The sequence below is a fragment of the Xenopus laevis genome, chromosome 6S (genome assembly GCF_017654675.1).
Source record: "Xenopus laevis strain J_2021 chromosome 6S, Xenopus_laevis_v10.1, whole genome shotgun sequence".
NCBI lineage: Eukaryota > Metazoa > Chordata > Amphibia > Anura > Pipidae > Xenopus > Xenopus laevis.
The window spans coordinates 104579110-104607105 of record NC_054382.1 but is presented as its reverse complement, the minus strand read 5'-3'; the positions used below and the strand labels follow the sequence as shown (position 1 = coordinate 104607105).

Here is a 27996-nt window from a genome sequence, read left to right as displayed (position 1 = left end):
CTACAAAGGTTGTATATAAGTCAACGGGAGAGGTCCTTATCCTATTTGGAAGTTTATATGGTCTGTGCTGGAATTAGCCCCAAGATCTGACTATTTCAGACTTTTCAAGCAAATTCTGAAAAATTCGGACTTTCAGGGAAAAAGCCTGAAAAAATTGAGCGATTCAGGGAAAAATTGTGTTTTTTATAATAAATAAGCTCCAATCGTGGATTCTAGTTGGGTGGGTTTTTTAGATTGAACTACTCAGAAGAATTCCGATTTTTGTACCAAAGGCTGACTGTCTAAATCAAACTAAGCACTGATTTAGTGAGACCTTAATGGCCTGTTATTTGGGCAGCTGTTGGTTGGGTTTACCTTTTTTGTCAACTTGTGGTATTTTTATAAGTAAATCTTTTTATACATATTTTGGTGTGTCTGTTTATCTCTCTATTTTTTCCCATTTCTATATTTAGCCTGCCACTAAAGATATGATGGAGCAGTATGGCAAAGTTAATAAGTGTTCTTTATCTATGTTGTCCATCAGAACTATAATAATAATAATAACAACATTAAAAATACATTAATGACCGGTGGAATACTACAGTGCAGCTACTGTACCTGTGAATACAAAGGGCCATAAAATCTAACATGTCACGACATTTCCTTTGTTGGTGACAATAGTGCACATCTAACAATGAGTCTGAAATGTGACCCGGAGACTCAATTACAATTTGATTTATAGAGACACGTGTCCAGCTTTTCTTGTTGATGCCATTAGCATTAGACTTGGCTGGCGTGTTCATCTGCTCTTGGCCTGTCTCCCCTGAGCACTAAACAGCCTCAGCAGATGGAGAATTGCCTGTCCTACAAAGGAATTGTTTATCTTCCCATTGTTGCTCATTCAAGTGATCACAACAAATCCATTACCTACGCATAACAAGATCAGCGCCCCAGCCATTGCTGTTTGATCGGGGCTTGTGTTTTATTGGGGGATTTAATGTCTCAACATGAGTCAAGATAATACTGTCATTAAAATATAGACACCAAATTAAAAGTGTTTTTTTTTTGTGTGTGTGTGTGTGTGTCTGCAATGACAGCTCGGCACAATAAAGTAAATAAAGACTTTTTCCAATTACTTTCTATATTCTATTTGTGATCGTTTTTCTAATATCGAAGTGTAAATTAAACTTTTAACTTAAAATTTGGGAAAACAGTAAAAAATAAAAGATGGAAAGCAATTGAAAAAAGTTTTGTTTATGGTGAACAATATGAAAATAACTGAAAAAAGATTTTTTTTGAGGCAAAACAATCCTGTTGGGTTTAATTAATGTTTAAATGATTTTTTACTAGATTTAAGACATGGAGATCTAAATTATGGAAGCCCTTTATCTGGAAGACCCCAGGTCCCGAGCATTCTAAATAACAGGTCCCATACCTGTATCAGAGCTCACAAAGCCCCTGCTGTTCATAGAATGACCTTAATTAATCCTTCCATACCTGCAAATACAGGTATTTTTGGAATCAAATGGAAAGTAATACAATTGAAACACAAATGAAAAAAAATCAGAATCTATCTCCAGTATGTTTTAGATGAAGAAATATAGCAGTATAATTACATTGTATTGCTATCGTAGTCTTCTTTGTTAAATCCGTCTTTGAGATGCCACATCAATTTAGGCTGCATGGGCCAAGAACCCAGCGAAAATTGGTCAGAGAAAAAGTTGAATTTTCTCTAAAGCTACTTTCTTTTTAGTGGAACTTTGTTAACGTACTTATGTACGTTATGTCAATTTAAATATGGCGGGTACATAAAGGTCATATGTTTGGCCACTTATTATTAAAAATATCCAAGGAAGCAAAATCAAGACAAAAGAAATTCTCTTTTGTCCTAGACATGAGCGCACCCAAAACAAATGAGCTTCAAATGGTTAAAAAAGTGCAAACGTGTAAATAACATATATTAATAACTGACTGCTGTGAGTTATCTGACTGAGACAAACAGCTTTTTCTTTTCTGTGTTTGGGGTAAACCCGTAGATACATTAATTGCATTTCTTTTCTTTTTGTGTTTTAGCTTTAGAGTTTCTAAGGGGAACATTTAAAAAAAAAAAAAAAAAAAGTTAATAAGGGGTTGTTATTGTACTCCTGGTAGCAAACAGCATTTTTGTTTCCCTATTTCTGCTAATTAAGGGGGAGGAGTTAATTCTGATCAGGCTTTGTGTGCTCTTGTTTGAAATCTTGACTTTTGTGAATTCAAAGCGAGTGTTGGAGCTGCTAAGCGAGTGTTGCATGTGATCTAAACGTTGCATGTGAATTAAGTGTTAAGCAGCGTTTAAAACCAAAAAGGCGTTTGTGAGGAATTGCATTTGGGAGACTGTAGGTACCCAGTGTAAATATGAGTGCAAGTGGGGTTGCTGGTATTACTCAGTGTGTGTCTTGTCACATGTATGTGGTGTTGGAGCAGCAGTTCCATGCAGTATTTACATGTGAGAGATGTCGGTGGGTTTTCATCTTGGAATCTGAACTGCAGACTCTAAGGGGTGAACTTGCAGCACTGAGAGCAGCGGCAAATGAGGGGGAGGAAAGGAAGCTCACAGAGCAACCACTGGCAGGGGATAGTGGAGTGGGGGGAGGAGAAGGGGCAGTGGAGGCTAATGAGGGAGGAAGGTTTGTGACAGTCAGGAGGGGAAGTAGGGGACAGAAGGGTAGGGCAGCTTGTCCAAAACAAAAAATTCACCATTTTTGGCGAAAAATGGCGTGTATGGAGCAGACTCTCAGAGCACCCTGGGAGGCTGGGGAAGACCTGGCAGTCTTGGTACACATAGGTACCTATGACCAAGTTAGAGGAGGTGGTGAAGTCCTCAAGAACAATTTAAAAAAACTAGGTGCAAAGTTGAGGGCGAGGACTTCCAAGGTAACTTTCTCAGAGATATTACCTGAGCCACGAGCAACGCTAAGAAGACAGCGGGAGTTTAGGGAGATTGATGCATGGCTGAAAGATTGGTGTAGGGAGGAGGGTTTTGGGTTTTTGGAGAACTGGGCTGATTTCTCAGTCGACTACAGGCTCTTTGCTAGGGATGGGCTGCACCTCAATGATGATGGTGCAGCTGTTTTGGGGGAGAAGATGGCTAGATGGTTGGAGGAGATTTTAAACTAGGTGTGGGGGGGAGGGTTCAGTAAAGGATTCAGTGGAAGACAGGTTAGATGAGATAGTGGGCAAAGAAAGGGAAAATGGGGGAGGAGATTTGGCTGGGGATACTGTTAAGGATAGGGAGGACCACATGTCATATGTTCAATATGGTGCCAGTATTAAATGTATGTTTACAAATGCAAGGAGTCTGACTGTGGCTATACTTTGTTTCGGAGGGACAGAGGCAATAGAAAAGGAGGAGGGGTATGTCTGTTTCTTAGGCAGGATTTAAAAGCTTATATACAGGAGGAGGTAATGTTAGGAAATGAGAGGGCAGAAGTCTTATGGGTGGAGTTCTTCACATATTGTAAAGAGTCCAGCAAATTAATTGTAGATGTATGCTATAATTAAGCTGATCAGCTTGAAAAAGCTTGCTATGATTATATTAGTTAGCCAATAAAGGTATCACCTTTATACCACTTTTGTTATTTTTTTTATTTTAAAAGGGTTGCTCTGTAACATTTTTACTGGCTAACACGGTACAGCAACTTTACCTGCAATAATAATCTTTCTAATGCTTTATTTACCAGTAGGTCTTTCCAGCTGACACAAGGTCACCCATTTTGATTAGATTAAAAGAGGGTCCGCCTAAATATTCACAAGGGTTTTTTTTACAGTGAGAGCTGTGAAGATGTGGAATTCTCTCCCTGAATCAGTTGTACAGGCTGATACATTAGTAGTAAGACAAAACAGAGGCGCCAAAAGGATAAAAAATAGCTAAAAGCACTTAAAAACCCAATGGGTAATTCAGAGGAGGTAGAAATGAACATACCTCCTCCAAGCAGACACCAACGAAAGTGGTAATTTTCAATAATAGTTTATTCACAAAACAGTATTGCAACGCGTTTCACAGGCATTTCCTGCTTCATCAGGCAATATGGAACGGGAGCAAAAACAACAGTGTCTTTGTATAAACACGCCAGAGGCGCCTGGCTTGTTTATATACTTTATATATAATAAATATATATATTATTTACACTGATAATATCTTGTTGCAGTTCCTCTTTTCCATTGTAAAAAATTTCGCAATCCCTTTAACCCATTGTTCCAATTCTTAAAGGGCCATTATTCCAACTTTTTTTTCATTTTCTTTAGAAATGTATGCAATGCAAGTTACTGTATAATTATCTTTCTTTTGTTTATTCCCCCTTACTTCCATGCATAGGTCATTGAACTAAAGATAATGAATGATCTGGAGATTGGGGCCTTTTTTTGTATTAGTGTGAATACTTGGGAACAAAATTCACCCTCCGTGTGTCCCCATAAGAACTGGCTGAAAGTACAAGTGCCAGTGTCAGCTGATTTTTGCCGGAAAATGTATACTACCACATTTTAAAGAAAAGTATCCAGGCTCTCAGCCATCAGCAGGCTACTAAAAGCCAGGGATTTCTTCATGTCCCATTATTTCCAGTAGTCCCCACTGTACTATATGACTGGTCACAGGGGCATTTGTAGTTCAGGAACAAGAGAAGGGAGGAAAAATCCTGAAGAAAAAGATTGTCCCACAGGAGCATCAATGAAACAAAGGAGGCAGGGGGCCTACAAAAAATTGCAATGTTTATGGTTTAAGCCTAGTTTGATTGCCTTACCAGCAAGGTAGAGAAAAGCTGGTTCTGGTACTAGAATTAGTGTAAGATTTTTAAAGAAAGATAAACTCTCAACTATGTTACAGTGCTAGGATAAGATATCCTTACATAGAAGATGGTGTTGGAAAATTCAAGCTTATTGTGTTGGGACGTTTAGGGGGTTATTTACTAAACTCCAAATGCAAAAATCACGAAAAATTCAAGATTTTTTTTATATAAAATCTGACTTTTAAAAAAATCACTAATTTTCCGGAATTTATTAAGCCCCGAGGACAGAAAAGTCCAAATCTGAAAATCCGGCATCTCAGACGTGTCAAGGTTGCATATAAATCAATTGGAGAAGTCCCAATGATTTTTTGATGTGCGCTGAGTTTTTGGCAATACCTCGAAGATTTTGGGCAAAATTCTGAGTTTTCGGGTAAAAATGTCTAAAAAATCTTGAAAATCGGATGAAAAATCCGGAAAAATCGTGAAAATCAGAATCGGGAAAGTGTATTAATAAATAATCCCAGAAAACCTGTGCGGATTTGGTCTGAGTTTTTTTCAGAAAATATTGAGATAAATTCGGACTTTGATAAATAACCCCCTAAGTGTTAGGTAAGACATTTATGGATTCTTTGGGGAAATTGTGGTATAAAACCGCCCTTGGAAGACATTACTTTTTACAGTAGTTGTTCCCGAACTGTGGGGCTGGCTCAGCTAGAGGGGTCCAAAGTAGTGTAGGGACAGGATTTCTCATCTAAACAGAAACAAATATAGGGAGGTTTGCAGTTCTGGATACCCATATTGTCTTTCAATATTTTGTATGTGTCTGTAACATTGTTGTGAGTAAAAGGGGGGTGAGGGTGGCAAGTTCAAAATCCACAGCTTTTCAGGGAAACCAATTTGTACATTTGCACATTCTAAGAATGTGGATAAGAGCATTGTGAGCACCAGAAGGATTTGGGAGACATGTCTTGTATAGCCTTGACTGAGAAAACCTACAGGCAAGAAACTACAGACTATAAAGGTTTCCTAGGGATGACTTATGCATAGACAGAGTTAATAATCCTACTGGCTAGGTAGCCTCATAACCATTATGTTTGTCCTTTCATTTTAAAGGACAAGGAAAGTCTAAAATAGAATAAGGCTAGAAAGGCTGTATTTTGTATACTAAATATAAACATGAACTTACTGCACCACAAGCCTAATCAAACAAATGATTTATACTTTCAAAGTTGGCCACAGGGGGTTGTCATCTTGTAACTTTGTTAAACATCTTAGCCTGACCCTGACCATGCACATGCTCAGTGTGGTCTGGCTGCTTAGGGATCATCATAAACAAAGCTGCTTGAGTTCTGCATGGCTGGGAAGTAAGATGGGGGCTCCCCCTGCTGTTCATAAGTATGATTGTTTCCCTGCTCAGCAGTTAGGGACCATCTGACAATTCCTATCCACAGCAGTAAAAGAAGGGAGAATTTCACTGCATACAGTCAGGTTTCTTATAAAAATGGTACACATTTTTTAATTAAAGTATATTGGAGATAGGTTTCTTTTTCATTAAAGAAAGTAAAAATGGGATTTTACTTTTGTGCCTTTCCTTGTCCTTTAAGGTGAGGTTCAGGGATTGCATAACCCTCTACCCAAAAAAAGACAACTCACATGTACAAGACCCCAATTTTATTAGAGGTAATATTTTTACTTGCATGTTCTTGAATGGATCGACAACCAATGTGCACATTATCAATAAAGTTTCATTGAAGCCTGAAACAACGCAGCTAGTTCCTCTTCAGAATGTGCTCGAGGAGACAGCTTTGTTACTCGTTCCTACAACGAAGAGAACATTTGCAGCTTTTATCTGTACTTTCCCTTGCTTAAAAAAAAAACATTTTTTAGTACATGGAGGCCATTACATTCACTCGTTCTGCTGAGAACTCTCTGCCACTTTTTACAGTATATATTACTTCTAGTGCACTATAGAAGAGTAAATTCCCAATTCAATGGAGCAGTACAAAATTTACTAAAATTGATGTTGGGCTTGGATAGGTCCCAAACCTTCAAGTTAGTGGAGTAGAATACGGTGAAAATGACCCGGACAAGTCAAGCAGAAAAGTAAAAAAGTCTTTATTTATAAAACAGCATGTCAAAACAAAGCCTTATGCATTTCGTGCCTTCATGGCTCGTAGCCGTTGGCTTCCAGCATTAGGCTTTGCTTTGGAGTTTTTTCTGTTGGAGTGTGGGTCTTGTTTTTCACTTCTGGCTTTAGTGCACCCTAGAAGGAACTGATACTGGGAATATCATAAATAGGCCACTGTGCCCTGCAAGCTGCTCAGAGGGCACAGGGGGTGAGAAACTGTTCATAATGTTTACCCCACCTGTTTATTAACATATTTGTTTTTAAGAATGCAGATATATTTACTTAAAAATGACTTATCTTTAATTTTGTAGATAATTTTTACTAGTAGAGGATAGAAATGACTAAACTGAAATGGAATATCCAGAACCAGTTTCATTAAATGTGAGCACTGCTCTGCATATAAATAGACAGGTATAGGATGCTTGGAATCTGGAAAACTGTTATCCAGAGAGCACAAAATTATGGGAAGACACAGTGCATTTTAAGCAAATAATTCTAATTTTTAAAAATACGAAGTGCCTGTATCTTGTAATTTATAGTTACTAAGCTGAATGAATCGATTATGGTGGCAAAAAATTATTTTGGGTTTATTTAATATTTAAATGGTTTAGCCTATTTGCTGACATTCACATTTCAATTGTTTGACACAAATCGAATGTTTTCTCTAGAAAATTGCTTTTTATAAATTAGGGATGCACCGATTCCACTATTTTGGATTCAGCCGAATACCGAACCGAATCCTAATTTGCATATGCAAATTAGGGGCAGGAAAGGAAGAAGTGGAAAAAAATTGGTTTGCTTCCTTGTTTTGTAACAAAAAGTCATGTAAAATCCCGCCCTCCCCACAATTTGCATATGCAAATTAGGATTCGGTTCGGCCAGGCACAATGATTCGCCAATTCCGAATCCTGCTGAAAAAGTCCGAATCTTGGCCTAATCCCGAACCGAATCCTGAATTCGGTGCATACCTATTAAAAATTTCCCTTAAACTTTATAAAATGAAGTGTCAAAACCATAAAAATCTCTAATACAAAACTTCGCAAAGTATAAGTAGTCAAGGTTCTATAGAATACACTGACCCTATTGGACTTTTAGCCATTTGAACTTTTAGATGTTTTCTGATTTTTTTCACTAGTAGTTGTCCAGAAAACTGTAATTTTTAGAGGATTTCATTTTTTTAAGCGCATCGTTCAGCATTTTTTCTCATTCTTTTTTTATATTCCGATGTTTTAATAAATGACAAGGCATTTGTGGGTTTAGAGAAAATTAGTTTTATATCTGGTTTAAAAAACCTCTAAATCCACTAAAATGAGAATGTTGATAAATGGGCCTCTTAAGCTATGGTGATCCAAAGTATGTAAAGATCCCTTAGGGTCAGGGCACACGCTCAAATTCAGGGAAGATTAGTCGCCCGGCGACAAATCTTCTCTTCTTCGGGGTGACTAATCTCCCCGAATTGCCTGCCGCCGGAAAGAATGTAAATCGGTTTGTTTTCCTAAGTCACCCGAACTTTTCCTGTGAGGCAACTTCAGACGACTTCAGATAACAAATCGCTCGGAGTGCCATCCCGACGAAGATAAGTCACCCCGAAGAAGAGGAGATTTGTCGCAGGGCGACTAATCTCCCCGAATCTGAGCATGTGCCCTGACCCTTAAAGGAACAGTAACACTAAAAAGTAAAAGTGTTTTAAAGTAATTAAATTATAATGTGCAGTTGCCCTGCACTGGTAAAACTAGTGTGTTTGTAGCCATGGGGGCAGCAATTCAGTCTGAAAAAAGAAGAAAATGCAGAGGTTACATAGTAGATAACAGAAAAGTTCTGTAGAATCCCATTGGATTCTACAGAGCTAATCTGTTAGTTACTATGTAACCTGTGCATTTTCTTCTTTTTCAGCTTTGCATAGCTGCCCCCAAGCTAAACAGCAGCTTGTTTATATAAACTATAGTATTCTTTCTGAAGCAAACTAGTTTTTACTAGTATAGGGCAATAGTACATTATAATTCAATTACTCAAAAAAAACTTCATTTAGCAGGAACCCCAAGTCCTAAACATTCTGCGTAAAAGATCCGATACCTGCACTATAGAAGATTATTAAGATTAGCTGAAGCACTGTACTTGTTTTATTAGCTTGTCTAGGACAGGGGCTGCCATCTTGCAGTTGATTATTTATTGCCAAAGAAGAGCTAAAAATCTCAGTAGGTTAAAGAGTTAATTAAGCTTGTGGTGCTGAACATTCTTAATTCTAATGATGTTTGTATCACAGACATGAAAGTGCCAAATTAAATATCGTTTTCGTCATACCTGGGGCAAAGTTCCTTTCACCAAGGCCGGTATATCCTCAGCAGTATATCCTACAGCTGCCAAACCATCATCAACATTCAGGTCATACAGAAATTTCCGTAGCGTGTCTGCCAGGATAAGCCCAGCATCTTTGATTTTGGCAGTCCGGAGGTCAGCTCCTACATAAAGAAATAAAGGTTTGACTGTGGGTTCCAAAAATAAGGAGGAAGCTTGTACTGGGTTTAATTTGGCCTCAAAACTGCTTGAATTTATAAATAGTCATTGCCCCATACTCACTCTACATTAGACCTGAATCTGCCATTTACAAGCGTTTATTTTTCTGCTAAGTTGGATAAAAGGCCATGTAAATGCAGAAGACTTTTTCTTTTATTAAAGTTGGATACCATTATTATCCAAAAGATATATTTAACATATTGAAAGAAAATAATTTGCTGACAAGGAAATGTTATTGACATTTTGGCTGTTCAACTGTGAGTATTTGGGGACACCTAGGGGCAGATTGGTAAATTAGAACTTTCAGATTTTTTTGGGTCAAAACTCACTATTTTGAATTTAAAACCACCAACACAAATTTGAATTAGAATGTGACATTTCATGTAGAAGTCAATGGCAGAGGTCCGTTAAACCATTTGATGTTAATAGCCTTCCTGATATTCGAGTTTTTTTTTTCAGAGGAAAATCTCGATTTGAATTTGGATTTTCGGGTCGTTCCTATTCGATCGAATGTTAGACGTTCATGTTTTATCATAAATAACCTTCCATTCGAGTTGTGAGTACTTTCAAATTTATTCAATATAATAGAGTTATTATTATTATTAAAGTTAATAATAAAAGAGTTCGAAACTCGACCATTGATAAATAGCCCCCCTAGTGTTCAAAAATAGCTTTTGCTGTGATTTCTAAGGCTACCGTAATCCACAAGGACCAAGAAGGGTATTGGCTGTATTTTTAACTTTAAAATAATGAACTATCCCCTTTTTTTTTTTTTTTTTTTACTAATTGGAATTTTTGAAAGATTATATCATGAACCTTTTGGAACTTTCTTAGAATAAAATGAGGATTGTGAGTTTGGAAGACTCATAGCAAATCTAATTGGCACAGGCAATTTATTTCTCATTAACATATTCAGTGTAAAATTATCAACACCTTTTGGAATAATTGCTATAATAAAGGCAGAATATACAGAATTACTCAATTATTAAATCTGGTCATACAATTGAAAATACTGCCACCCTTTATGTAGTTAGGCCTAGCTTGGAACCCTCCAGTCATTTTGTACAAGCTACTGTTTTATTATTATTGAAAAAAATAAATTCTTTTTTTAAAATGTGGGTTATTTGGATAAAATGGAGTCTATGGGAGTCATCCTTTCCGTAATTCTGAGCTTTCTGGATAATGGGTTTCCAGATAATGGATCCCATACCCATTTTCAAACCAGCCACAAAGGAAGTAATTACTTAAAGGGGATCTATTACAAAAATGGAAATTTAATATAAGCTTCAACTTGCTGAAATAAGAAACTTTCTAGATATAATCAATTAAAAATTCTGTTCAATTTATAAAACAATCAAGTTACTCTTCACTATCCCCTCTCTGAGCAAACTGTCTCTCTTCATTTTGTCTTCATGCAGTAGGTGGAGTCAGTTTTTGATTGACAGTTAGGTCTAATGCATCCTTTGGGGGGGGGGGGGGGTTGCACCCTTAACCCAGTGTCAGGACCTGCCGGCTCCAATATTGAAGTAGGGACCAAGGAGGAAGCTAAGGGTAACTAGATCCAAGCAGGATATCCAAAGGGGTAAACAAGTTTGTGGTTGTATCCAGGCAGAAGGTCAGTACTGACAGCAGAGATTTGCAGTCAGGGGAAAAAGTCGAAGGTCAGGATCAAGAATCAGTCCACAGAAGAAGAAATGCGCACACAGGAACATCCAAAGTAGAACCTATTCACAGGCAATGAATCAACCACTTTGCCATCTATTTTGAATTTGACTCCACATCGGTGCGTGTTGACGCTGGCACGCCACTACCCCGCAACATGGCATCTTTATTCCCTGGGCACAGTCATCTTGCATGTGGCGCCGAAGAGGAGAGGACCACTGGGTGCTCCTTACACCTAGGTGCTCAGTCTTAAAACTCTTTAAAAATAACCAACGCTGATGGAAATCCAGTTTCTCTGTGTGCAGGGTGTTTGCCGGTACAGATTTTTTAATTGGCTGTATTTAGAAAGTCTCTTATTTCAGCAAATGAAGATTATATAAAATTTTCATTTTCGCAATAGATCCCCTTTAAAAGTAAGAAATTGAGCAACAGAGCACCACTAAGTGACTTGCTGTGTTTTAGCCACATATTGAGTTAATTACCTGAACATTCATCCCTAAGTCTAGCACTATAAGGCCCATAATGATTGCCACCCTTTGAAGCATTTCTACACATCTATCAGCCCTAGGAAGCCACCATGGAGATGGCACATCCAGGCTTCTATTCTCACTTTATTAAAAAAAAAAAGTAGAAAAAACCTCCAAACCTGAATCCCCTTGATTTACCAATAAAACTTCTCAAAAAAATCAGGATGACAAAAAGTTGAGACAAAATCATGCGTCAATTCGAAATTGTGCAACTTTTGCTAAACAAACTCAACTTTATCAAATTGTCACCCTGAAAACTCAAATTTATCAGATTATCAAATGAAAACCAGCGCAAACAGCCCGAAACTATTGAGAATACTGAAGGTAAGAAGATGTTCCAATTGTTAAAGTGGCCATCTGACTTATACCTGAATTTGGTTTTGGCTGCAGCTTCAGAGCATAATACATTTTGAAAAATATACAGATTTTTCCCCCCCAGTGGCGTAACTACCGGGGGAGCAGGGGGGTGCGATTGGGCCAGGGCACGCACCCCCTCAGGGCCCCCCGGCAGCTCGCGCCACTGTTCTAATGCGGCCGTTTCTGGCCGTACGGAGGGGTGGGGCCTGGCTGCATGTTCTGCGCCAGGGCCCGCCCCCCTCTAGTTACGGCTCTGTTTCCCCCTCTAAAAATTTTACTTTTTCCCCTTTAAAAACTCGACCAGAAAAATTTGGGGTTTAACAAATAGGCCCCTCAATGAGGCACAGCCTATTAACTGGATTATCGATTTGTGACCTAAATATTGACAGCATTTCTTTCTTTATTGGCTCCACATAAAAAAAACAAATCTAGTACAACAGGTTCCAACATTCTAAAAAATCAATACAAATGACTAAAAATTACTTAAAAGAAAAGAGGAGGAGGAAACCCTACCCAGAATTTCTGCTGCCTCCAGGTGTCGCTCAGGACACATTAATCCTGTGAATGAAAATACTGCCGGAGATGTGAGAACAACAGAAAGGCCATGGGGCTACAGAAAAACAACAACAAAAAAACGTTAATGGCAAATACATAGTTATGACTGGTAAGATTAGAACTCTGCTTCGTTAGCTATAATCACTATCTTCTTCATCTTCTCTGCTTAGTTCTTTGGCTAAACTGCTGCTTGCCTACAGAACCCCAGTGCTATAACCTGACTTTGTTGTACACAATTGGGGGCCCCACAAAAGGTCCAGCGAGGGGCTCAGAGCTACATACATCCAAGGCATCACACACACACACACCTTAACTGTAACAATAGCATAGAATTACCACTAATGGATGATCCACTTTGTAATCTTTGGCTCTGTAAGTCTTCACATGTCCTGCAATAGGGTACGACATTCCGTGGCTGAAAATAGTAGAACCATATTATCATGGCTGGGCAAAATATTAAAATGATAACTTAATACAAAGGCGAACAATTTTCAATGGCTGCACCTCCAAACCTACAGACAATATCGGATGGCTATTATATGGGACTCACCAAAGATGTACCCCAGCATTTCCAAAGCCTACTCCTGCAAATGAACTTGCCAAGTGCATGGCGAACCGAGCTTCACGGTCATCGGGATTCCTTACGGCTCTGTCGATCAAATTATATATTGTAAAGAGGAACAGCAAGTTAAAAGTTGAGCGGTGCTGTCTAACTGGTGGCCCTGCAAGGGGCTTTATAGTCTGTTATGAATGCATCATTTTAATATTGCCCCTCAGCCAGTGTCGGATTGGGACACCAGGGGCCCACCCAAAAACCTTAGACCAGGGGCCAACTCTCAGTACTATTATTCTTCATCTCCTCAACCTCTGTTCTCCTAGTCTGTTTTCTTTACATACTTTAATCAATTATTCCATCTATTTAGCCTCTTTGTTCTCATAGAAATAGGGAATGACCATGAAATAGGCCAAAAGTTTAGCAGCATGAGGGCCCACTGACACCTTGGCCCACCGGGAGTTTTCCTGGTATCCCGGTGGGCCAGTCAAACACTGCCCTCGGCATTAGGTATAGAGTATAGGAAAAACTATTTAGGAAAATGTAAAATGTTTTGCAATTCAAATTATATTTTATATTTTCATATATTTTATCCTAGGCTTTAAAAGAATTTGCGCCAAAAAAGAATTAGCAACAATAGTGCCACCTGCTGTTCATTTCTGCTAATGAATTCATTGTAGAAACCTAGACAAAAAAAAACAAATGTGTAATAAAGAGATTCTTAAAAAAAGCACTTTTACATTTATTTTTTTAAAGGGTTTACATTTCCTTAAAAAAAATACACCAACGCTGATAGGCAAAAAAAAACAAAACAGTTTTTTTTAACAAGAGAAGTTTAATTCTAATGTAAAGGAAGGAAGACAGAGTGAATGTGAAGGGAGGTCATTGAAATGATGGAGGATTACATCCATGTAAAGATGGAGCAAGAAGATTAGCTTACAGGAAAGCATGGCTTCATACATATACGATTGCTTTGATTAGCAAATAAAGCTAGCTTACCTCTTTAAAAACTTGGCTACGATCCTCAAGGCGTGTTTAGCCCAAACATCACTAATAGGGTTGCTCCCCTGATAAGCTGGACGGTTAATTGGGTTGGTAGGACAGGGGCTGCGCATGTTATATGGAAGGGCAGTGTAGGACTCAAGGGAATGGCTGGAAGAAACACATGAAAATCTTTATTTTGCCTCCATTTCTATAAACCATAAGCAGGACATGATCCAGCAAAACGAAAATGATGGTAGAAATGTCACCTTTGGCCAGATAAAGAGTAACACACCTATATTTAATTATTTCATCCTGACGACCAACATGTTAAAAAAAACAACAAATCATTTTAATTGCAGCAGTGCTGTTTAACTCAGATGACTCCATCAGTAGGTAACTATGATTTAACTGCTACCAATGTTTCATGCTCCATCTTCCCTACAATGAAAGGGGTTGATCACCTTTAAAGGAGAACTAAACCCTAAAAATGAATATGGCTAAAATGCCATATTTTATAGCCTAAAGTTTCAGTTTCTCAATAGCAGCAACGAGTCAGGACTTCAAACTTGCTACAGGGGGGGGTCACCATTTTGGAAAGTGTCTGTGACACTCACATGCTCAGTGGGCTCTGAGCAGCTGTTGAGAATCTAAGCTTAGGGGTCGTCACTAATTATCAAGCAGAAAATGAGGTTGGCCTGTGATATAAGCTGATGTTACAGGGCTGATTATTAAATTTTGATGCTAATTGCACTGGTTTCCGAGCCTCCATGTAGTGATTATCTGTATTAAGTACCAATAAGTCTTATATTTTGACATTTATATGTATACTGTGAGTCAGTCCCTAAACTCAGTAACTGACAGAGAGCAGAGCATGTGCAGTGAATCAGCAGAAAAGAAGATGGGGAGCTACTGGGGCATCTTCAGAGGCACAGATCTTCCCAGAAGCCGAAAACATAATGTACAATATTTCTAGCTACTTCTTTTCCTTTAAATGAACTTTTAGTATGGTATAGAGAGTGATATTCTGAGACAATTTGCAATTGCTTTTTATTTATTATTATTTGTTTTTTTGAGTTATTCAGCTTTTTATTCAACAGCCCTCTGGTTTGTAATTTCATCAGTCTGGTTGCTAGGGCCCAAATTACCCTAGCAAACACGCATAGATATTTTGTGCCATAAGCAGACATGTTGTCTTTATAGATCTGTACAATATGGATATCTGTTGCATTACAAACAAATAAATGAAATCCTACCTACACTTTACTCCTTTTAATTATTCAGATCTCAAACGATCAGTCGGTATTTGTATATGTAATCTATATGTTTGGTGAGTGCTCCCCTCTATTGTCCAGTGCTGCAGAATATGTTGGCACTTTATAAACGTGTTACTAATGATCATGAAATATGTGATTGATCAAGAATTATCTTATCATAAATTACCAATTGTTTTCACCTTCCTTATGCTTCAAATCTTGCATGTCCCTTGATTATAAATTCTTGTGAGCAGGGTCTGCTGATCCCATTGTTATTCTCCAACTCTCATTTGTTTAATATATTGTAAAAGACCCCTGTTCATTATACATTGATGTAAAGCGCTGTGTAATTTGACGATGACAATAATAATAATAATACTTACCACAATACATCAAAACCGCTGTTTGCAACTACTCTTTCAGGCATAGAAAGTGTGTGTGCTGGGTCAATCAAACCTAAAGTGGGCTTAATAGCTCTAGATGCAATACCTAAAACAGAAAACAAGTGTAACTATCAATCAGTATAAATACATATACTTATTTCATGAATATTTAATCCAGCGTGAGGTGCAGAGCGCAGCCAGCCCCTGATGGAAGTGTTTACTTTAAAACACTCATTTTTTTGGTGTTAGTGTTCCTTTAAGCACAATGTAAATTTGCTTTCCTATTGACTCCAATGAATTTCATAGTTTTGCAAATTTTTCAGCAAATTTCTTGGCAAAGCACAACAGACCAGTCACTATTCCATACTTTTCTATTTCGGCCATCTACTGTTCCTCCCCGAGTCTGGCTTTCAAAGCCCTGCCTAGTTTGGGGAATCATTTGGACCCAAGTAGCTAGATTGCAATTTAAAACTGAATAGCAGTCCATCTTGAAAAAGGAACAAAATGAAATGCATAACACGCACCTGTTTTGGCTTTTAGTTCTTCATAGTCGAATATAGCAATTCCTGTTGTCTCGCTTCCGGTTCCAGATGTGGTTGGGACTGTCAGATAAAGTTCACATTACAAGTTCACACTTTTAATGTTCTTTTTCATTAAATCCATCACTTTGACATTTTTTTGACGAATTTATTCATATGCAGACTTCAGAGCATAAAATCACCGCCCCACCAATCTATTACTATACAATTTGCTTTTTCTTTATACTTTAACTATAAAGTATATAACTATACCATATCAGTGCTGGCCCTTTAATAGGGATAAGAACTGTTGCAGGATAATAGGATGTCATATAATATTATGTAAAGAATGTCGTCATTTTAAATATGGAGCATATATGTCTCCATGTACAATATAGATCTCCCCTCCGCTTTAAATAAAGTATTTCAGGTTACTCTTCTGTACTAAAATTTATAGTTACATTACAACTGACATTTTTCACACTTCCTAGACATAATACCACCTTAGACTAATATTTGGTTAGGGCTTCTCTCTACTAACAAAAAGATTATAGGCATATAAGAACATTATTGTATCTGCCACCCTGCTCTTGTTACATATATATCCCAGACAGCAATAAACTCTTATTCCAAGGAGGCCTATAGTCTAATGTTCCCTATTAATTGTGGGCTTTACTAGGGGACCAACTCTGCTGAACCTATGTATTAAAATTTGCTAGGAAATGGCACTGGGAGCTATTCTGTTAAAGGGGCTGATGTGTGAGGTTAGCAGACTGGGGAGGGTTAAACCTGTTGCTAGAACTGACTGTGGCAGCTGTGGGACCCATAATAAAGACCTTCAATGGCATATGGATCCTGTAGAACACTTCAAAAACACTGTTCTAGGTTAAAAATAAAACCCTAGTTAAAAATATTAACTCTGCATTATGTGTAACTGTTCCTTTAAATATTTTCCTACAATAAATGGACATGTATTATTTGCTGAAGTTCAACAGAATGAATGCCATTAGCAGAAGTAACTTGTAAATCACTTTTAATCTGATTCCGCTTATCATGCTGAGGTTTGAAGTCAAGCATTTATAAAGGTCACTTTTCTAACTCATCTCATTAATTTTAGCAGATGTAGGTGTCGGTCCCTGTGCGGTCTCAGGAGTCTCAATGTACCAACTTTTCTGCTGCAACAAAATCATTTTTTTAATTAGAGTGTGCAAAACTAATGCCAAGTTTCAAAGTATTCTGATTAGTCCCAATGGTGCCACAGAACTCATGCAGGAAAGTGGTAATTGTTTGAGATGTAGGACTAGAAATGTGATGGTAGAAGCTGCTCAGATGGATGGCGAAATCTTCAAGATTACTTGTTTGTATATCATGACCAGGATGAATATAAACCTTCAAAGACATAGGGCTAAAAAAAACATTTTCCATTAGTTTTGTGAAACAGAACTGCCCTAAAATGAAAAATAAGGTTCTGCACAGCATAAGGCTAGAAATGCTGCACCGTTTTGGGGCTTCTAACCAGCCCAGGGCCAAATCCACCCTTGGCTGTTGAGTTATGCTCAATTTGGCTGGTTTGTGTCTCAGCAAAAATGGTTGCAGTTGTGTTAAATTAATATAGCAATGATACACTTTAGTAGAGGGTTTATAATTATGCCAAGGATGGAAAAGTACTTTAACACTTTATTTATATATGCATTACGTTTTTCATGATGCGACTCCTGCAACCATCAATGCCCCATTGTGGCTTCTATTACTTTAAATAACAGACAATGAGACACCAGACAATCACTAGTGATGTCCTTGACAAATGGCTGCGCTGTTAATGACTGTCAGCAAATTGTTTGTCTAACCATTTAGCCATCATGGAAGGCAGAGGCAATTGCAATGGTTTTCATTCTTTAAAGGGGTGGTTCACCTACAAACAACTAGTTGTTTTCAGATAGATCACCGATTTTTTCCAATGACTTTCTATTTTCTATGTGTGACAGTTTTTCTAATATTGAAGTGTAAAATGTCATTCTTCACCTTCTAAAGCAGCTCTGGGAGGGGGGTCGCCGACCCTGTAAACTGTTCTAAATGGATACATTTAGTTGATACATTTCTTTTCTGTGTCCCTGCTGAGCAGAATCTCTGGGTTTCATTACAGGCAGCTGTTAGAATCGATACAATAGTTGCTAATAGTCCAGAGATGCTGCTGAGAAATGTATCGAGTAAAGCTGGCCATAGATGTTGAGATTTTTAAAAGATCAGATCCTCATCGTGAGACCACGATCTTCTCAGAACGATTGTACGATCGTACGAATTTACCATCAACTAAAAAGACCAATTTGCCAGGAAAACAAAGGGGAGCTGCCTGCTTGGCCCTGCAAACATAGATAGATTGCACTGGGACCGACAAAGATTTTTTGACTTGGCCGATCAATTGGCAGATGTCGGCCGAAAAATCGTAAGATGTACGATCATTCGAATCCCACTAACCGCACGATAATTTTCGAAAGATTGGTCGGACTTCCCTAAAATCGGTCGTTCGGCAAGAAGAATCGTTGCATCTATGGGGAGCTTAAGTGTTGCAAAATTGTAACAGTTTAGAGTCTGTACCTGAATTACTGAGACTCAAACACCAGAGACTCGAAAATTCAACTTTAAACTTAGATTTTGAAAAACAGTAAAAAATAAATATTGGAAAGTATGTGAAAAAAGTCTTTATTTCTGGGGAACAGAAAAACAACTGAATTGAAAAAAGTGTTTGGAAGGTGAACAACCCCATTAAGTCTAAGTTTATCCAATGACCAACAACACCAAATTATACTATTACTTGCAACTTTACAGACTGAATTTAATTTCCATCTGCTGATTTGTATATTTCAGTAACCAGACTCCATTCATTTACAAGTCACAAGGTTTAACTGAAAGCAGACAAACCTTTGTGTTCAATATGCAATCACTAGGGTGTTGGGCTATGGAGTAAGATACACTGTTCTTACCTGCAATAAGTGGTTTAAGAGGCACAGTCACTGCTTTGCCTTTCCCTATTGGAGGGTTGACATAATCCAGGAAATCAGAATCAGGGCTGGAAGAATACAAGTTGGCAGCTTTGCATGTGTCAATTACAGAACCTCCTCCAACAGCAACAAAGGCATCAAACTGTCCTTTCTTAGCAAACTCAATAGCATCCATAAAGCTGTAGAAAGGAGAACACACAACCATGTCAAAATCTGCTGGAAATTCATCCCTGTTTAACATCACAATCATAAGGCTCTTCAATATATACTCTGGCTGTTAGAGCATTCAATACACATCAGTCAAAGACATTTGGAGAACCGCAAATTTTAAAACATGAAACAATACCTTTTATCGGTTGGTTCCACCCGAACACTGTCATATAATTTGAAGTTGATGCCATTCTTTACTAGTGAATTTAATACAGCCTTTACAGGGGAGAGCTCTGAAAGGTTCCTATCAGTCATCACACAGACATTCCTGGTTCCCCAATTCTGCAAGTCCTGCACAACAGAGAAACAAACAGTCCCACAGAGGAGGAAAATATTTCAGAGAGAGAGAGAAAGAAATCCTTCCTTGACTAGGTTTTCTTTAATATAATGTCTGCACTACATTTTACCATTGGATACTTTATTCAGTTGTGATAAATTCTTGCCATCTGAAAATAAGGTCTTACCATGCCAATTTCCTGGGTAACATTTTCTCCATATCGAATGCTTGAGACTGCCATCTACAAAGAGAAGAAATATATTTATACTGATAGATGAATATCTTGTTTTCGGCCTTTGGTGCAGGTCACTACGTAAAGGACAGAACCTGGGCAAAGCATGTTTTTAAATGCAATTTGGAGATGCAAGTTTGATGCATTATTACATAAAACATACTGGGGCCATTTATAAAGTTTGCACAGTACATATTTATTCACAAATCATTGTATTGCCCATGTTTTTTCCTGAACGCTAAAATATTGCACTTTCTGGTTTTTGTGAATTCACATTGAGAATAAATTTTCGCAAATGGCTCGCAAATGAGAGCGGTTTTTAGAGAGTGTGCGCCCAGTGTGCGAGGTTGTTGTGTGCGAAAATTGCATTGACAGTAACTTAAATTCGCAAATTGCAAAACTGTTTTGCGAATATTTTCTCCACCACTAAAGTTGTGGCGTAATTCAAATACAGAGTGTGCACATAATATTTGCAATTTGCGATTTTTGCCATATTTAAAAAGCTCTTATAGATTGTCGCAGTGTGAAAAAAAATTCGCAATTCTGTTTGCACACTAGTATTCAGCTTTATAAATGTAACCAGGCGCAGGGCAAATATATTCACTGTGCAAACCAATTTGCCTTGCGCAAAGTTTATAAATGAGCCCCAGTGGGGGTCATTTATAAAGTTCGCACAGCGCAAATTTATTTGCAAATGGTTGTTTTGCCCATGCTTTTTCCTGAACGCTATAATATTGAACTGCTTTTGTGAATTCGCATTGTGAATAGATTTTCACAAATGGATCACAAATGAGACGGGTCTTTGCGGAAATCTGTTTGCACGCTCTCATTCAGCTTTATAAATATAAACAGGCACAGGGCAAATATATTCATTGTGTGAACCAATCTGTCCTGCGCGAAATGTATAAATGAGTCCCACTAACTTGAATAATCAAACTAAAATGGTTATGTTATAAAAGTTTGCTATTTGTCTAGAAATCCATAGCAATCAGCAGGTAGCATATACTGATCAGCTTTGTTTGAAAATAAACAACTGATTGGTTGCTATGGTATGGCTATGGATAAACTTAATATTTTTTATTACAATACCTCAAATATAAGTTAATTATAAATGAAAAATGTTTTTTTGTCATTCGTTGTTACCTGACATTGTTTAGAAAATAACGTACCCCCTGTTGTAAAATATAAGGATATTATTAGTTACCAAGGAGTTCCAAGGCTAAATTCGACCTTGTGCTTTTAAACAAGTCATGAAACTCTGAGGCGACTTCTAATATCCATTATTTATTATAATACACATGTTCCACTGAGACATGAGACGGAAATGACATCACTGAGCAATGATTATAACTGATGACATCACTAAGCACCATTTCTAAGGATATAATTAACAGGATATTCATGGCTATTCTGTATTATATAAAATCATTTTTACCTCAAATGCATAGTCTGTTGTTCTTGCAGTAGCTGGAGCTAAGGAAGGAATAGAAGAAAAAGCTTATTTTATACGTATAAATCATGACTAATAATAGTATTGAAGAATGTGTTGGTGCTTTTTAAATAAAGTTCGACTTCCAAAATATTTGTAAAACTTTTTCCAAACACCTCAAGATTTCAAGGTAGCCTTGAAACCCCTGTCAGCTTTTTTTTAAGACTCCTGTAATAAACGTTGTGGTGGAAAAATGCATGAAAAAGACCAAAAATATGTATGGAGCATATACTGCACAGTGGCACAAACTATAAAGTGCACAATTGTCTTTCTACTGCCAGATAAAGGCACTATACAGGTATGGGATCCGTTATCTGGAAAACCATTATCCCGAAAGCTTCAATTTACAGAAAGGCCATCTCCTATAGACTCCATTATAATCAATGAATCCATATTTTTAAAAATGATTTCCTTTTTCTCTGTGATAATAAAACAGTACCTTGTCCTTGATCCCAACTAAGATATAATTACTCCTTACTGGAAGCAAAACCAGCCTATTGGGTTTATTTAATGTTTAAATGATTTAATGGTAGACGTATAATGGTCCAAATTACGGAAAGATCCATTATCCAGAAAACCCCAGGTCCCGACCATTCTGGATAAAAGGTCCCATAATTGTATTAAACATACACACACACGCACACACAAAAAAATATTTTTGCATATAACATAGTTTTTCCATGAATAACTTTTATTACATTCCCACACTAGTCTAGTGGGCAACATGTTGCCATTTAAAAAAAAAAATCCATATACCTTGAGAATAAGTGTGAGAATGAGCCGGACACCTGCATCTAAAACACAAAGAAAACAAGTAACTGACTGAGGTTCACACTGGCACCTGAACGTTCAAATTTAAGTTACTCTGTTTTAAGATTTCTGCTCTTCTTTTCAGATAAGAATCAATCAATGAGAAATCAGAAATTGGTATCTCTTATTGCAGAGTATAAACTTCATTATTATAGACACATCCTTCTCCTATGATAATGTAACATCTTTATGCCATGTCTTTTTCTTCTGCATTCTAGGTCTGGGCTTGAGGTCCGTAACAAATAGCTTTGGGACACAGGGCATGTATTAGTTATCCAGAAGTTCCACCTACATCAAACCTCAGGTGTTGCAGAACCCGACATACTGAAAGTTTCGGAACTCACTGAAAATCTCAGTGTTCTATATCCATCCGTTGTTCACTGTTATTGATATGGGATACTTCTGATTCTAACAACTAAGGGACAAATAATTTCTAGAGATTATTCAGCCTTTACCAGAAATGCTATTTCTCAAGAGAATATACATAACATTACAATCCAGCCTCTTGCTGGGTATTTTTTATCCACTGTAAATGCTGATTTTCTGTAGGAAAGATAACCCTAGTGACATGCTATGCCGACTTAAGTATATTGACAGTTTATGTGAAGTAACCCAGCATTTTGCAACATTAAAGGGGAATGCCTACCAAATACTGTTTTACATTGATTCCTAATAATTCAAAAAACCACAAGCTACAGTACAGGGCTTCTTTGTAACCTTGACCCTGCCAGCTCTCCCCAACTTGTGCATCTGAATGACGGTAGTGGGCAGGAGTTGGTACATCTAGGTATCTTCCCCCACCTGCTCTTGTTGGAATAGTTTTTCAGTGACCCTAGGAAATAACAAAGTGCCACTAAATATTTAGGACACTTCTTAGTTCACAACTTACGATGCTCGCTGCAGTTGTCTCAATAAATGGATCACTCCATCGCGTCCGGCAGCCATCGCGATAAAACACCTCTGTATAGGAACCGATTATACACGGATTGTGCTCACACTGCTGTCGAAAAAAAAAAATGCATTGAGCAATGTACTGGAAGTGTGTACACCTGCCCAAAGGGACATTCATGTTTGTAAAAAGTAAACACAAAATATATAATTTTTTTAATGTATGTATCCTGCTGATAGTGACATTCACAGCTGTGCTGATTCTGTAAATAATCTAAATGTGCATAACAGTTGGCACAGCAAAGAGCTGGAACATAGAAGCGTTACTTTTAGGTGCCCCTCTACAAAATTCTTTTAGGGTGGCCCCTAAACAATGAGAATAAGATATTGTACATAAACATATCTAGAAACTACTCTGTGCCTCATTGCCCACCTATATCTGTATGGTACCCCAGCAACCAGTCTGCTTCATCTATAGCAGGGATCCCCAACCTTTAGAACCTATGAGCAACATTCAGAAGTAAAAGGAGTTGGGGAGCAACACTAGCATGAAAAATGTTCTTGGGGTGCCAAATAAGGGCTGTTATTGGCCATTGAGTAGCCCCTATGCGAATTGTCAACCTACATTGAGGCTCTGTATGGCAATACATCTAGTTTTTATGCAGCCAAAACTTGCCTCCAAGTCTGGAATTCAAAAATAATCACCTGCTTTGATGCCGCTGGGAGCAACATCCAAGGGGTTGGAGAGCAACATGTTACTCACGAGCTACTGGAGAAGAACCAGATGAATTGGAGGATCAACCCTGCCCACTAGAAACTTTGGAGAAGAACCAGACTTCTATTAACTAAAACACTGGCACTATTATAGTTTATAATTCCAAGACTGGTAGCAACCAAATGATCTGCTTACACTGGTAATGGTGACTTGAGGAAGGCATAAGAGTAAGAACATACGTCAATCAATTTAAAGGTGTTGTTCACCTTTAAGTTAACTTTTAGTATGATGTAGAGAGTGATATTCCGAGACAATTTGCATTTGGTTTTCATTTTTTATTATTTGTGGTTTTTCAGTTATTTAGCTTTTTATTCAGCAGCTTTCCAGTTTGCAATTTCAGCCATCTGGTTGCTAGGGTCCAAATTCCCCTAGCAACCATGCTTTGATTTGAATAAGAGACTGGAATATGAATAGGAGACGACCTTACTAGAAAGATGAGCAATAAAAAAGTGTGTAGCCTTACAGAGTATTTGCTTTTTAGATGGGGTTGGCGACACCCATCTGAAAGCTGGAAAAAGTCAGAAGAAAAAGGCAAATCATTCTAAAACTATAAAAAATAAATAATGAAAACCAATGGAAAAGTTGCTTAGAATTGGCCATTCTATTGCATACTGAAAATGTACTTAAATGTGAACCATCCATATAAGTTCTAAAATATTCTGATTGCTTACTAGCTAAAAGCATCATGAAGTACAAATCTTTAGTGTGACACAGTGACGGAACTACCGGGGGAGCAGGGGGTGCAATTGGGCCAGGGCCCGCACCCCCGCAGGGCCCTCCCGGCAGTCACGCCCGCCCCCACCTAGTTCCGTCTCTGGTGTGACATATATCAATAACTGGTCTTACAAATAAGACACAAAGAGTAAGGATTTCTCTGCAGTGAAACTGACAACTAGAACATGTATGGTAGTAGGCTCAGCAGACAGCACAATTTTGGCTACTTTGCTGTCTTTAATGGCAACTAGGAAGTTATTTTTTACAATTTAATTTGCTACACATAAATCAACACCATAACCAGCATATTCATTGGTCATGAATAAATCACTAATCATTAGGTACCAGGTCAACATTAGTCTCCAACTTTTTCAACATATCTGGCGCTTCACAATTTTACTAAGTTTACTGACCCTGCTTTTGTACTATGATCAAGGTCTTATCCCGTGCTCTGTTTCTGATTTCAATTTGAATGCCTCAATAGCTTATAAGCCTATTACATTTCAAAAAGCATCTTACAGCTAAATGCTTATACTTTAAAGCACTTACTATATAACCTAAACCTTCTGACCTGGACAACAAGATTAAATGACCATATACTTCTTTACAAAGCTAGAATGAAGTGATGAAACACTATAATTACAGCCCTAAACTCCAAAATGAAACAATCACAAAGAAAATAAATCATCTTGTGACTACAAATCGATCAGTGTATTAACATATGTGTAATCAATACTGAAGCCTTTTATATCAAATGAATCAGCCTGTCTGAATGTGTGCGTCATGCTTTGTCCCACTGCACTGACGCACAAGCCTGTCTGGAATAGCTGTGCCCAGGTTGTACATTAGCAAATAGTAACACAACAAGCAACCTGCTCAGAATGCCAATGCACACGGATTAATAGCATGCTGAATAATACTGAGCCCAAACGCTAATGCATGCAGAATACTGATTGGAGACAACGGACTGAGAATAGTGAGTCTACATTGTGTATCTAAAGCACTTAGTTTTACTCTATAAGAGTACACTAAAGAGCACTTCATATAGCAGACAAGTTGACATTAGTATGGTGTCCTTGTCATGCTACATTCCAGGCCGTGAGCTCTCCCCCTTCCTACTAAGCATTGCTACTGTTGAGCTCAATACTATATGTCTTAAACTTAGTCTCACAGAGAAATTAAGATGCATAATTGGATTTTGAATGAAATAGTATATGTGTAACATACCCTGTTACAGTGCTCCCTTGTCTGCTTCTGGAGGGCTGGCTCCTGAGTGCAAAACTTTCTCTTTTTATCCGGCTTTTGACTCCTGCCAGGCAGTAACTTGATCTATTCTGGTTGCGAGAGGCCCACCCTCCACTGCTCAAAATGGGTTGTGACTGTGTACAGCATACAGACACCAGTAACAGTGCATACTGGAACAAATAAGTCCTGGGGTAATCAAGGAACAGCAGAAGACTTCATACAGTATATGTGGATAAATAAACACTGAATTAGCCCATTCAATACATAACCAGGTACTTTTTGATCAGCAACTAAGGGGCATAATCCTTCCAAATGCCCGTACTACACAGTTTTAGGGTAAGGCCACACGAGGAGATTCAGGGAGATTTTTTCGCCTGGCGACTAATCGCCTCGTCTTTTGCGCGACTATCTCCCTGAACTGCCTCAGCGTTTTTCCACATAGGCTAGAATGAAAAGTCGCCTGCGCTAATGCACACGCACGATGCGTTTTCAATAGTCGTCCAAAGTTGCCTCAGTGTGGCCTTACCCTTATTGGAAGCAGTCAGGGGGTTACTTTAGATTTTATACAGGCAGTCCCCTGGTTACGTACAAGATAGGGTCTGTAGGTTTGTTCTTAAGTTGAATTTGTATGTAAGTTGAAACATATACATTTACTTATGAAATGCAACTTAGATAGATGTTTGTTTTACATAGTATTTATTTTTACCTTTCTGGGCTCTGCAGTAGACAACAAACACCAGAGGGGATTAGGGCAGGTGGTTTATTAATTCTAAATGCTAATAAAAGTCAAGCAAACCACAGTACATTATTGTAATAGCCTCTGTCTGTAAGTTAGAGTTGTATGTAAGTCGGTTGTATGTAACTCGAAGACCCCTGTAGTCATTTTGGCCACATTATACAGAAAGCTGGTTGGCAGAGGGTTTCTCCAATCATAGCATTTAAGTTCTACAGGTATGGAATCCGTTATATGGACACCCGTTATCCAGAAAGCTCGAATTATGGAATGGCCATCTCCCATAGACTTAATTTCAATTAAATAATTCACATTTTTTCAGAATAATTTTCTCTGTCATAATAAAACAGTACCTTGTACTTGATTCCAAATAAAATATATGTAATTAATAATTATCAATAATCCTTATTGGTGACAAAACCTATCGGGTTTATTTATTGTTTAGCTGATTTTTTAGTACACTTAAAGCATGTGGATTTAAATTACAGATATATCCCTTATCCAGAAAACTCCAGGTCATGAGCATTCTGGTAAAAGATCCCAGTAGGACCTTGGGATAACTGACTTTCTTAGGTTCTTTGTAACTTATAGCTACTACTATGCAATATGCAATACAGATTGAACCTATATGAACACCCAGGGAGACAGGAACCTTTGCAGCCATAATGGCAGTTGTTGGGGGCCATAATTGTGGGTAGGAAGATCCCTGATGCCTTCAGGCTTATTCTGTCATCTGCAAATTTTTAGTTCACTTCAATGTAAAGTGGGTTGGGTTTCAGCTACAGCCTCATTTTACTAAGCCTTTAGTAATTGTGGGGTATATTTATCAAAGAGTGAAGTTAATAGTGAAGTTCCGCCACTCTCCATTCATTTCTATGGGATTTTTATAGGTATATTTATCAAAGGGCGAACTTTCACTTTCACCCATTGATAAATACGCCTTTCAAAATCCCATAGAAATGAATGGAGAGCTGCGGAATTTCACTCTAGTGGCGGAACTTCACTCTTTGATAAATTTACCCCTGTGTATTTTTCCAAGCTGTCACAATTGAAAGCAAATCAACTGTTACCCTTACCCCCAGCTTACCCCCTATTCATCCTGTATCCAAATCTGCCGAACACCTTAGATTGTAAGCTCTCATGGGTTAAATTCGCCAGGACAACGCTAATTCACTAATATCCAAAGTTGCGTCCAGGACGACGAACGCTGGCAAAGTTGTGCTAGAGTTACTGCGTCAAGCGAAGCGAAGTTGCACTGGCGTTGGCTAATTTACATACGGCGGGAAGTTAAATTTCAATGAACGTATATGTTGTAGCAAATACATTACACTACACAAGCCAAGGGAACCTTATTAAAATAAAATAGAGTTGTTATATTGCCCTACACATGAACCCACTGTATAATTTATGTGCGATATGTTATGAAATGTAGGGGGGAAGCCAGGAAA

At 37.9% G+C, this 27996-nt stretch overlaps 1 protein-coding gene across 3 annotated transcripts; it reads right to left on the bottom strand.

Moving 5' to 3' along the window:
* Positions 1–6398: 6398 nt before the first annotated feature.
* Positions 6399–25901, bottom strand: adhfe1.S (alcohol dehydrogenase, iron containing 1 S homeolog). 3 transcript variants are annotated; one of them, XM_018268539.2, is made up of 15 exons: positions 25798–25901; positions 23083–23193; positions 22140–22177; positions 21330–21367; positions 19850–19903; positions 19522–19676; positions 19158–19354; positions 16183–16260; positions 15659–15764; positions 14038–14190; positions 13036–13134; positions 12822–12900; positions 12444–12540; positions 9172–9329; positions 6399–6606 (listed from the first exon to the last, which is right to left on the bottom strand). In XM_018268539.2, exons 2-15 carry the CDS (start codon positions 23136–23138, stop codon positions 6523–6525), a joined length of 1392 nt encoding a protein of 463 aa, XP_018124028.1. In that variant the 5' UTR covers positions 23139–23193; positions 25798–25901; the 3' UTR covers positions 6399–6522.
* Between the last annotated feature and the right edge of the window lie 2095 nt (positions 25902–27996).

Coding starts and splice junctions, on each gene's coding strand:
- adhfe1.S (XM_018268539.2), bottom strand. CDS start 23,138: ATGGCTGCCGGACGCGATGGAGTGATCCATTTATTGAGACAACTGCAG. Junction 15,765..16,182: donor AGAACTAAAAGCCAAAACAG/GTGCGTGTTATG, acceptor TTTCTGTTTTAG/GTATTGCATCTAGAGCTATT. Junction 9,330..12,443: donor GGAGGCAGCAGAAATTCTGG/GTAGGGTTTCCT, acceptor TTCTTTATGTAG/GAGCTGACCTCCGGACTGCC.